The sequence below is a fragment of the Lithobates pipiens genome, unplaced genomic scaffold (genome assembly GCF_037356315.1).
Source record: "Lithobates pipiens isolate NorthernLeopardFrog02 unplaced genomic scaffold, aLitPip1_a1.2 Scaffold_10, whole genome shotgun sequence".
Lineage (NCBI taxonomy): Eukaryota > Metazoa > Chordata > Amphibia > Anura > Ranidae > Lithobates > Lithobates pipiens.
In genome coordinates this window covers 175,572,423-175,585,351 of record NW_027507686.1, presented here as the reverse complement: position 1 = coordinate 175,585,351, position 12,929 = coordinate 175,572,423, and the positions used below count along the sequence as shown (strand labels likewise).

The 12,929-nt window shown below is 40.8% G+C and overlaps 1 protein-coding gene across 3 annotated transcripts in view; it reads right to left on the bottom strand.

The window, feature by feature from the left end:
* The window catches only part of LOC143935891 (mucin-5B-like), a 163,805-nt gene that overhangs the window by 117,728 nt on the left and 33,148 nt on the right, over window positions 1–12,929 (bottom strand). For all 3 annotated transcript variants that reach the window (XM_077460067.1, XM_077460084.1, XM_077460076.1), the window contains exons 8-11: window positions 8,452–8,569; window positions 5,887–6,025; window positions 2,477–2,581; window positions 640–709 (exon numbers count right to left, since the gene is read on the bottom strand). In XM_077460067.1, coding sequence (XP_077316193.1) covers window positions 640–709; window positions 2,477–2,581; window positions 5,887–6,025; window positions 8,452–8,569 — 432 coding nt within the window. The remainder of the gene's footprint in view (window positions 1–639; window positions 710–2,476; window positions 2,582–5,886; window positions 6,026–8,451; window positions 8,570–12,929) is intronic.

Genomic DNA, 12,929 nt, shown 5'->3' with positions numbered 1-12,929 from the left:
ATTGGTGGTCAAATAAGCTGCAAGCAGGAGATTCCCTGTCCTATAGCTGCACATATACATAAGGGCAGGAATGCTCATGATACCACTGACCTAACGTGGCCCTATTAGGTCAATGAGAGTAACCTAGCATGTGTACATATTAGGACAATTGTGTCACTAGCATCCTCACCCTTTTGTGTATGTAGGCTGCGGGCCAGGAAATCTCCTGCCCGCAGCTCATTTGCCCACCAATGGTAGCTAACAGGTTTGGGCAAACTTGGGCTCAGATGAAAGCCGAGCAAGAACCCAAACTAATCGGTGGTTTAGGCTTTCCACCACTCTGTCATACTGCACAACTAGGAGGGTTGTGGCTCAGCTTTACTATTTCCTCATCCAGCTTTATGGAGCCGACGATGCTAATTCATTATCCAGTAAAGAAGAGGCTGATTGTAAAAAAAAAACATAGAAAGTTGCATTGCTAAGCCAGGAAATAAGCATGGAACCAGCCTCGCTGTGCAGTTAAAAAATATTTAGGAATCAAAATTCTGGCTTAACAGAGTTATAGATTATTTTGGCAGCTCAATAAACAGGTATTGCTTAGAATTCTGCAACCACTTAACACAGTTGTGAATTATACTGCACATTGTTTTGTCATATTACCTGTGACCTGAGGCAGTGTTACCCTCTGATCGTTCAGCAGCACTGTGCCATCAGTCTTGAAAGTCACCACCTAGAACAGAGAAGGAATATTTGCTTAATAGGGTAACAAGGAGGTCATAGGTAAAGGCAATATCTACCCCTTTATATAGGCTTATATATCATGTGACAGGGCTTAATAGGATATTAAAAGTACTTGTATGTATATGATCAAAAGGCACCCATAGCAGTAACCCTTCCTCACTCTATCCAGAGCTAAGCAACGTTTTGGATGAACATTTTTATCAACATAATGTTGGCTGAACAGCTTATTATCAACAATTAAAATTGAACTCTATATCATTTTGGATAGATTAATGGAGGGTCATAACTCCTGTTGGCTTATTTTTTGCCATCTGTTTCCCATTGCTGAGATTTCTCTTTACTTCCTGTTCCATAGCCAAAACAGGAAGTGAGAGGAAATCCCTGCAAATTAAGGGAATCCCTTCAGAACCCCTAGGCCACCAGAACTAGTGTCCCTATTGGAAAATTTCCCCTACTTTTCTGGAAGCAACCCAAAATGTGGGATTCTCTTTTACTTTCACTTTCAATGTTAATGTTAAACAGGACAAATAGAGAGAGTGAATGGGGGCACATACAGCAATAGAACCTGAAAGGTAATCTAATCCCTCTCTACTTTATCCAGAACAAAAGAAATCGTTTTGCTTTCATTTGCACTTTAAGTTTATCGTTCAATAGTATTTATTGGTTTTAACAGATAGAAAATACAATATACATTTTGAAAATACTGAAGATAGAAACCTATCTTGGCCAACACGGCATACCAGGCATTAAGAGAATATTATGCCAACATCAGTATCACATTGGTTAGTGTACCATGTGTGATTAGGTAACTGTGTTAAAATTTGACTGAACTCAACCCATATGTGATTAGGCCTTATTGAGAAAATCATAGCTTGAAAATATAACTGTTTAGGTATATAGCCCCTAGGATTGTCACCACTATACTTATTATCGTGTAAGATCGAAGAGGGTAGGCGAGCGTCCCACCAGCCACCCCCTGCACTTTAAATTTAAAGATGGTTGTGTTATCCTACCTAGATATAGGGAATCTTCAAACTCATCTGGGTAAGAAGCAGTAGAAAGTAGAAGGTTTCACCCACCGGAGTGCTCTTGAAACAGTTAACTAAGTATATTACACTTCAAGTTGTCGTCCTGTATTATATAAACTGTTTGCTACCTGTCTGTAATTTGTCTCCCTTGCTCATGATCGACCCTCTAGTTTGATATTATTGTGGTCACATTTATTTTTTTATTTCACATCTTAAGTGAAATTTATATGTCTATGTTGTTAGAAAATATGGAAGAAGGGCGCAAAACAATTAGGGGTGATTAGATTAAAAAAAAAAAAAAAAAACAGGTAGCAATATGGAATCTTAAGATATCAGATGGAATTGCCCTCAAACAACAAAAATATAATTTTGGTGAATGTTCATCTTGGTGAATTGATACTTTTCTTAGTAAGGTCACAAGGGGGTCAAGGTTAAAGGTCATTTCCACCAAAAATATAGGTTCTCATTTTGTATAGTTAACCTGTAATAGATATGAAGGGTCAGATGGTGTTTCAACTGACAGACATCCATCCTAAATCGATTAATTGGGGATTTGCTTTTTTCCCTTTAATGTAATCTTGAAAACGCTCTTCTGAAAATATCTTTATACATTTGATTTGCCTAAATTATTTTGCTGAAATCATTATACAGTTGTTGATGATTTTTTATAGTTTACTAAGTCAGGTTGATTACTAGTCAGTGTTAGAAACATGAACTGATATACTCACATTTTTCCGGTCATCCATAAACACCATAATGGATTTGAGAATGGTCTCCAAGCTACTGATACGAGTAATCTCCCCTAAAATAACATGTGAGCTATTTTCAAATTCCTGCAACAAAAAAGAAACACATTTAGTTAATATTGTCAATCTTTTTAGTAACAACTAATTCAATTTCTCTTGACGATGTATGAACATTGAATCATGGCAAAAACAAAATTAAAATTTATCTTTTATTGACCCCAAATTATTTTCCCTATGAAACAAATGGACATAAATATTCCAGATTTATGATTTACTAGAGCATGTGGAGTTCTAGATTTCTCTCGTTACATATTTACTATTTTAGCTTTCTATAAAAATGGCTTTATAGGACGGAATAAAGAGACAGCTGAATGAGTGTGTGACTGATCCACCCTCCTTCTCTAGGTTTTTTCAAAAGCATATGTCCAGAGCAAATAAAATATATATTTAGTACATCTCTGAAATACTTGCACATTTCCCCTATGTTTTATCCCTTTATATGTGTCGCAAGCACAAAAACAATAGCCAATGGTGTGCCAGAAATATAGTGTGCCCTTACCTTCCTTTTTGACATGACAACATAGCTCTGAATTCCTAAAAATGTGGTGTCAGTCCTGCCTACTTTATTTATGATGGTTTACAATGTTTACTGCAAGTTCAATTGAAGCCTATGAAGATAAAATTCCACTGCACCATAGGAATTTGCATCGCACCCGCAGTCAACACTCACTGGACCTTTTTTTTTTTCTCGCACCAAATTCGCAATGCTTAGATGTGAAACAAAGCCATGGAATACTATGCTTTTTATATGACCTGCAAATCTGTGTGTTTCTAAACTCATCAAACCCATTGTAAAATTGCATCAGTATGAATCCAGGCTTATGGATTTATTAACTGAGGTCAAATAGATTGTGCACTTTGCAAAGTGTAGTTGCACCAGAGCTTAGTAAATGAGGAGGAGCTCATTAGGGTTTACATGCACTTTAGCCCTTTAAAGTCCACATTTTCAATGAGTTAGCATGACTCAAAATGTGCGCTACCAAACGGTGGAGCAGAACGTTAAAGGGTTAAAGTGGAGTTCCGTCTGAATTCTTTTTTTTTTTTAAGTCGGCAGCTACAAATACTGCAGCTGCTGACTTTTAAAATATGGATACTTACCTGTCCAGGGCACCCGCAATGTCCTCATCTGAAATAGATCTGTTCCTCGGCTCTTGAGTGGAGGCGCAGTCATCTTTGGTAAGCAAATCAGGAAGTGAAGCCTTGCGGCTTCACAGCCTGGTTCCCTACTGTGCATGCGCAAGTAACGCTGCACGTCCTCACTGGTCCCTGCTGTCTTCTGGGACCTGTGTGTCTCCCAGAAGACAGCGGGGGGTGGAGGAGGGGCCAGACATGGCGTAGATCACCACAGAGCCTGCAGTGATCTGTGCCCGGAAGAGGGAGCAAATACCTGGATTATATAGGTATCTGCTCCCCCCTCCCCCATGAAAGGTGCCAAATGTGACACTGGAGGGGGTGTGGAATTCTGATCAGCGGAAGTTCGATTTTTGGGTGGAACTCCACTTTAAATGTGTAGCTATCATTAACTTGTAACTGAATTTTTTTATTTTTTTGGATAGAGTAAGAGAGAGTTATATCCCCTGTCAGGTTTTTTTTTGGCATTTGTGTCCCATTGAGATTTCCCTTCACTTCCTGTCCCATAACTCAAACAGGAAGTGAAAGGAAAACCTTCCAAAGTTCTTGGATGTGTTACCAGGGTCACCAGAATGAATGTACCCGTTTCCACTCTATTAGTCTTTTGTCACCCCAAAATTTGGGATTTTTCTTTACGTTTGATGATAACAGTAAAGGATTCAAGGACAACAAGTTTCATAGTTTGTTAGGTTGAATAAAGACACCAGTCCATCCAGATTGACCTGAGTGAGTGTCTACAATTGTAACTATCCTGGAACATTGCACACTCACATTGGTCCCTACCCTCAAGGAGCCCACAATCCAAGTTCCCCATTCATATACTAGGGCCAATTTACCTACCTGCATGTCTTTGGATTGTGGGAGGAAACCGGAGTACCTGGGAGGAAACCCATGCGGGCACAGGGAGAACATGCAAACTCCAGGCAGGTGGTGTCATGGTTGGGATTCAAACCAGCAACCCTTCTTACTGCTAGGTGAGAATGCTAACCACTACACCACTGTGCTGCCCAAGTGTTCCAATTGCTCTCCACTCTATTCAAAACAAAAAAAGTTTTGCCCTTAGTTACACTTTAAAATAATATCTTGCGATTTTGCCATAATGAGCCTTCTTCAGACGCTTCCTGTTATAATATTAATGACAGTGCTCAGTCACTGTCTGCTAGTTTTATTCAGAGACCATTTCAACACATAGTGCACAGGTATGGTCCACTGTCTCCCTATCAGAAAATATATATAAATAATATGCCCTGAAAAAGAATTGCTGCTGAGAAACTATACTGCTCCACTCTAGGTTGTTAAAGTGGTTCTAAAGGCTCAATGTTTTTTTACCTATACATGAGAGCCTTGGCTCTTCAGTGGACTGGTGTCAGTAAAGGGGATGCTAGAGAGCGTCCTGAAGATAATTTAATGCATCAAGTCTGTTGCTAGTGAGAGGAAGAAGACTTAACCCTTCCATACATGTGGCTGTATGGTCAAAAGCAGTGTGTCTGCTTCCTCAGATAATTTGTTGAGGCCAAGTGAGAGTTCCTTGTCTATTGTGAATAGTTCTAGTTGGAGTCTCCCGCTCATCTTTTCTCCCATCCAAATTCCAAACAAAATACAAAACCCAAATACCCTGGACTGGTCTTTGAGTAATGAGCAAACAAAGGTAAGGGTGGAACAAGCAGGAGCTCTCAGCAGGAACCCCTAGCAACATAGTAGGAATTCCTTAGCAACCAAGCAGGAAACCCTCTGCACCTAAGTGGGAACCCTTAGCACCTCAGTGGGACCTTAGCATGTAAGCACCAGCTGCAGGTTTAGGAGAATGCTGTGTTTTCAAAGTACATAGATTATAGTAAAAAATTAGCAGAGTCTAATGTTTTGGGAAAAAAACCCTTATAAACTCTTGTGCAATTTGAGCCACTATGAGCATTTGTTATCCTTTTTTCTCTGCCAGAGTTTCTGACATTTTTTCATCCTAATGTCCATGGACCCAAAATGTTTCAGTTAGGCCGGCTTACATTGACTTTGAATATCTATTCCATGTGTAAAAATACTTAATGCCATAGCTATACAAAATGTCCCCTGTTATAAACAGCAAGTTTTAGAAGCCAAATTGTCTCATACTGTAATTGCTGCCAATTGTTTCAGACAGCTTTATCATTTCTTAATGTTCTTTCTTATCAATCTATACACTAAAGAGCAATGAAAATTTCACTTGCCTTGGACAGCACATAATAGCAGTTTCCATGGAAGGTATAGGACTTCCCATCAAAGGTGGTGATATGGGCTCCTCCTTCAATAGAACAAGGTCCGGGACAAGCATGGTCTGTGCAGTTCCATATTCCGGATATACAGTGGCTGTAACAGAAATACTTGAGTAGTCATAATATGTAGAGATAAGTTATTCTATGAGTGGAGATCAGCTACTATGAGTGGAGATCAGCTTATCATTGACAAAAGGCCCTTTTGCATGGGGCAAATTCTGTTCAGATGATCAGGGGATCAGATCCCCTGCTGATCGGAGCACAATGGGCAGATGACACGCTCTGCTCTTTGAGCAGCCAGGAGTAAACAGACTGCGCTGTCCATATAAAACCAATTACCCTCCAATCCGATTTACCTAAACCAAAGAGGATGGGTGCTCTTTCGCTTTTGTTATAGCGGACCGGATCATACCCAGAGGTAGGCCAGTTTAAACGGACAAAGGTCCGTTTACATCTGCCTGTCCATAGGAATGCATGGACCTTCTGATCAGGTCCACCTGAAAAACTGACAGGCAGACCTGATTGGATTGCCTGTGTGAAAGGGGCCAAGCTAATGCCAGTATAAGTTTGTATAACAAATCCTTTTTTGTTCAAAATGGACCACACTGGATTTGTGAAGAGAGGAAGGTTGCTCACTTTCTTCAAAAATCTTTACTAAGCAAAACTATGTACACTGAAATCCCCACCTAGAAGGCCCACACTTTAATGCATTGCACCTAACTGGTCAGGTGACCCTTGTTAGTGTGGTGGGAGGGGGGGGGGTTCTTCTAGGTGTGGACTGTAATCCGATGTGCATTGTTTTTCTCAATACAGATTTTTAAACATGGTAAAATCTGTCTCTTCATATAGTGCCTGTATGCAGCAGGAATGGACTCCAGAGACCTGGCCCACAAAGGAGGACATCACAAACAATCACAAATTTTCCAATTCACATTAAAAACAGAGGGTTTTGTTGCCCACATTTGCAAATATATGTGTAAGCCACAGTGCCCACGACAAAGCTCCTCTGTATACTGCAGTCCTAACTCTGCCTGGAGGGAGCTCAATTCTCCTTAAAGGCACAGAGACACACTAGATGCCCAGCAAAAGCACAATGGCAGCTGAAGGCATCCAATATGTCTCCACAATGGAGGACAGTATTTGTAGCTTGGGAATGGTGAGGTCCTTTATCAGTGGTGTCAGCAGGGGGGGCAAACAGTGGCTGAAGCCCGGAGTGGGACCCAAAAAAGCCCTGGGTCTCGGGTGGGCACTGTTCTATTATTACCCCTGAGTGCCGCCGCCTGCCGCTGAGTGGGGACCAATCTGATTCCAAGTGCCGCCGAGTGTGGCCGAGTACGGCCGAGTCACTTGGCAGGTCCCACCTTCTGGAGCCTGCAGCGCCTATGAGGGACATCCCACTGTTCCAATGGTGGAGCCATGAGACGTCCGTCATAGGTGCTGCAGGCTCCAGAAGGTGGGAATTACAATACAGCCACCACACCACATCGATTCCCTTTCGGTGCTCAGGCGGGCGGATCTCCTCCTCTTCTCTGGCTGCCTCAGACACCACGGCTGAGCTGAGCTGCTGCTGCAGGACATGTGAGGTCTGTCTCCTGGTCAGGTAGGTCAGTTAGGTCAGTGCATGTCAGGTAGGTCAGTGTATGTCAGATAAATAGGACAGTGTATGTCAGGTAGGTAGGTCAGTGTGTATGTCAGGAAGGTAGGTCAGTGTATGTGTCAGGTAAGTCAGTGTATGTGTAAGGTAGGTCAGTGTATGTCAGGTAGGTAGGTCAGCATACGTCAGGTACATAGGTTAGTGTGTGTCAGGTAGGTAGGTCAGTGTATGTGTCAGGCAGGTAGGTCAGTGTGTGTAAGGGCACTGATAAGCCAGGCAGCAAGTGAGTTTATCCCCCGCCACACTACCCCACAGCCCAGCTAAAAAACTATACCGGTTTAATATGTATACATTTTATACATAAATATACCAAAGTCCCCAAAAATAAAGATGCTATTATAAAGACAATAAATTTGATGAATGAAAAAGATTCTGCACACTGGTTATAGGCTAGGTCCACAGTAGCCTGCATGGAAAAACGCAGCGTTTTACCTTGTGGGCTAATGCAAGCTCTGTGTCCGGCAGAGAGCAATGTGATACATGATTCATAGCATCATACTGCTTACTTGCTTTTGTTTTTTTAAGCAGCATTTTTTTGGAGTGTCACTTCATTCATGTCACTGAACAGCAGCGTCTTGCATTGTGCTGCTGTGCGTGATCTGCAACAACGCTCAGTGCTCTGTAAAAAAAAATGCAGACATGCTGCATTTTACTGCAGCTCACCGCGCATCACACCAGTATTGTGATGTGAACGGGGCACATAGAACTGAAATGGCATTCTGTGTGCCCTAGCAACGACCTTTATTTTTTCAGTGCAGAAAAATGCAGGTCACCTCACACAGTGTGGACAAGCACTAACAAATCTGCTCTAATTATATTTAATTATATTTAATTATATTTAATTATATTGATTGGGAAACTCTTACCATGTGTTACAGTCATTTGTTATCATTTCTCCTGGGCGATATAGACGTTCTTGATATATACAATGGCATTCACTAACTGGGACACAGCCCTGTTCTGTGTAGTCATCCTGCACAGTGCCTAGCGATTAAAACAACAAACAAAAAAAAAAAGTTATTTTGCAGAGCCCTTTAAAAAAAAAAACACCAAAAATATGATACTAAAAAAAATACCAAATTATAAATCCAACATATAAATCGTTGTATTTGTTATTTTGAAAATACAGTGTAAAAAAAGTAACGCTGAAAAAGCCTTTGTAAGTTTAACCAATTTTCTTTGGTATAATAATTCTTCATTGTCCGGGTAACTGTGCCAAATGTATACTAAACAACTTAAATGTCTACACTGAGACAGTGCTTCCCTCCTCTTTGCAGTCAAATAACCATACATACTTGCCAGTGTAGAAAACAGCTTTCCATACAACATTTCCACCACTATTGAAGGTCAATGATAACTAACTCGATAATATAGATCTGAAATATGAAAATCCCTTTGGTTGTCCCACTTTAACGCCATTCATATATTTGATCCTTCCCAACTGGAGAAGTTTCACTGATAGATTAGCATAGAATGGAGCTGTTTAATTCAGGCATGCCTACCCATGAATCAATTATTATCAACACTTGACCGTGTGGAATAGTTCCCAAACATTATTAACAATGTATTTATGATGGTCTGTGGCAAATTAAATATGTAACATAAATAAAGTGGTTGTAAACTCAGAAAAACAAAAAAAAAATAACAAAATAAAAAACCTGCAAGACAAAGGCATAATGAGCTAGTATGCATTACATACTAGCTCATTATGAAATACCTACCTTAGATTGAAGCTGTTGCAGCAGTCCCTGTACACCGATGTGGCAGGTGACAAGTTTCCCTGAATTGTTTCTGGGTTAGTGGGCTCCGGAGCTGTGATTGGCCGGAGCCGCGATAACGTCACTTCCATGCATGCACATGGGAGCCGCCGGTCATGGCATGGCTACTAAAGAAATGGCACAAGTGGGCAGGTTTCTTCAGTGCAGTGAATATCTCCTAAACTGTGCAAGTTTAGGAGATATTCACGGTACCTACAAGTAAGCCTTTTTATAGGTCTACCTGTAGGTAAAAGTGATGTAACAGGGTTTACAATCACTTTAACCGCTTCCCGAATGCCTCACGCTGATATACCTTGGCAGGAGGGTACGTTCAGGCAGAATCACGTACCTGTATATTGCCCATTAAGGCGGCGGGGGCATGCTCTCGCGCCCGTAGGAAGCTCTGTGAGTCCGGTCACAGGTCCCACAGACTCGATCGGCGCAGGGATACCCGCAATCGCCTCTTGGAGAGGAACAACCGGGAGATGCTATAGTAAACAAGCATCTCCCCATTCTGCCTAGCAACAAGTGACACTGGTCTCTGCTCCCTGTGATTGTAGCAGAGATCAGTGATGTGCACAACACAACCACGCCCCCCCACAGTTAGCAACACGCCCCTAGGACACACTTAACCCCTACACTGCCACCTCCTGGTTAACCCCTTCACCGACAGTGTCATTTACACAGGAATCAGTATATTTGTATGGCACTGATTGCTGTATAAATGACAATGGTCCCACAAATGTGTCAAAAATGTCCGATGTGTCCTCTATAATGTTGCAGTCATGATAAAAAATCACTGATCTTGAAAAAAAAACCTATATTAATAAAAATGCCATAAAACTATCCCCTAGTTTGTAAACACTACAACTTGTGTGCACACCAATCAATAATCGCTTATTGTGATTTTTTTCCCAAAAATATGTAGAAGAATGTGTATGCTTAAACTGAGGACATTTTTTTTTTATATATATATATTTTTGGGGATATTTATTATAGCAAAGAGTAAAAAATAATGATTTTTTTTCTTTTTTTGTTTACAAAAGCTTTATTTGTCAGTTAGAAAGTACAAATAAAATGCATACAATAATGTTTCTCAGTAGATAGAGAAAAAAAAAGTTAGTGACAATACAAACTGGAATTTACACAAAGAGCGGGTGGTACAAATCTTAGCAGAGGTGGGTAAAGTGATACAGATAATAAAATTACGATTTTATGGACGTATCCTAGAGAGGGAAGGGTGGATTCGGGTGGGAATACAAGAGTATGATCAAGGTAAGGACCAGTATATCCATTTGTTGTTGAAAATGTGCATACTATCATGTAAGGTGTGGTGAATCCTTTCTGATAACTTGAGCATTTCCATACGGTTCAAAACTTGCGCCAAGGAAGGGAACTAGTTCTCCAATTTAGAGCAATCATCCATTGTATCGAGCTAATAAGAGAGTGAAGCAGTCTAGTGCAAGGAGCAGGTATGTTTGGGACATTGGCGTACAATATGCATATTTGTGGTGTGAGGGAGATTTTGTGTTTTGAGGATAGTTCAAATCTGGTGATAGCTGCTTGCCAGATGGGTTTGAGATGACGGCAACTCCAAAAAATATGAGCAAATGTGCCTGGTTCTGTGCATCCCCTGAAGCAGTTAGGGGATGTTTCGGGATAAAAGGAGTGAATTTTGGTAGGGGTCATATACCATCTTGAGAATAGCTTAAGAGGGGTTTCTCTAAAGGCAATCGCTTTATTGCTTTTCCGGAGATTGTCAATCATCTCGTTCCAAAGTTCTGGGGTGTAAGAACAGTTAAGTTCCTCCTCCTAGTGTAGCATTGGGGCGGATTTTTCCGGGGTAGAAGAGGAGTTTAAAAGGTTATAGAGTTGTGAGATGAGACCTCTGTCTCGTGAGGAATGCAAGCAGATATGTTCAAAGAGTGTCTCTGAAGAAAGGGATTGTAAGGTGTAGTGAAGGGCAAAGAATTGTTTTATTTGGTTATAATGTGTAAGTTCCGTAGGGGGTAGGTCATATTTAATTTGAAGTGTGTTGAATGTCGGGAAGGATGATTTAAAGATAAAGGAGCCCAATGTGGAGAGTTTGTTATTGGACCATAGAGCATATTGATTATGAACATCATTTGATTGTGAAAATCTCATATCACCCAAGTATGAGGTTAGTGGGGATGTGGTAGAGGCAAGGTTAAATGGAACTTTGATCTTTGCCCAAATTTGGAAAAGTTGAGCAACTATCATGTTAGCTTTGTTTAAGATACGAAAGTTACTTTGATCGGACCATAAAAGGCCTTGTAGGTATAGAGGAAGGATTGAAGATGATTCAAAAGTTTTCCATGGGATATTATGTGTAGGGGCATGCCATTGGGAAATTTGTGAGAGCTTGGCAGCGAGGAAGTATTGCCAGATGTTTGGAAGACCTAGACCGCCAAGGCCCTGCGGTCTGTGCATGAGGGAGTTGCTACATCTAGGTTTTTTATTTGCCCATATAAATTTGTTTAATTCTCTTTGGAGTGATTGAATTCTAGTTTTGGGAACGTTTATGGGGAGGGCTCTAAAATAGTATAAAAGTTTAGGGACTATGGACATCTTAATGGCACAGATTCTGCCCAGAAAGGAGATATGGTAGGAGGACCATTTATTGAGTAGGGAGCTAATGTGGGAAAATAAAGGGGGGTAGTTCTCCTTATAAAGGGATTTGAAAGAGGGGGAGATATGGATACCGAGATATCTAAATGAGCTTGTGGTCCAAGTGAATGGGACGTTTAGTTGTAGGAGATGTAGTATGTTTTGGGGGATGTTGATGGGAAGGGCTGAACATTTGCTGATGTTAATACTTAAACCCGAGAGCTTTTGAAAATCCTTTAGTTCAGAGAGAAGATTAGGTATAGAAATGAGAGGGTCAGACAGAAATAATAGGGCATCATCGGCGTATAAACTCAACTTAAAGTCATGGGGACCTTTGGCGTATCCTTTAATGTTGATGTTATTTCTTAAGGCTTGGGCAAGGGGTTCTATGGCTAAGGCGAATAGGAGGGGGGATAAAGGGCAGCCTTGTCTAGTGCCTCTACTAAGAGGGAAAAATTTGGAGTTTATACCAGGTATTTTGATTCTGGTGTGTGGGGAGTGGTAGAGGGCGTTAAAGCCATGTAGAAATTTGTCAGGGATTCCGAATTTGGGAAGAAGAAGATTAAGGTAGGACCAATTGACACTGTCAAAAGCCTTATGAATATCTAGACTGAGGAGACAAACTGGTTTAGAATGAAGATTGGCATCTTGTATGATGTTGGTGACAAGTCTAATATTGTCATAATGATTTTTTTTTCAAAATTGTCGCTTTTTTCTTGCTTATAACGCAAAAAAATAAAAACCGCAGGGGTGATCAAATACCACCAAAAGAAAGCTCTATTTGTGGGGAAAAAAGAACGTCAATTTTGTTTGGGAGCAACGTGGCACGACCGCGCAATTGTCAGTTAAAGCAACGCAGTGTCGAATCGCAAAAAGTGGTCTGGTCATATAAGGGATATGGGTGTCACACGTCAAGCCTAAACCCATAAAATGTATCTTTCATTAAAATTGTTCAAGCT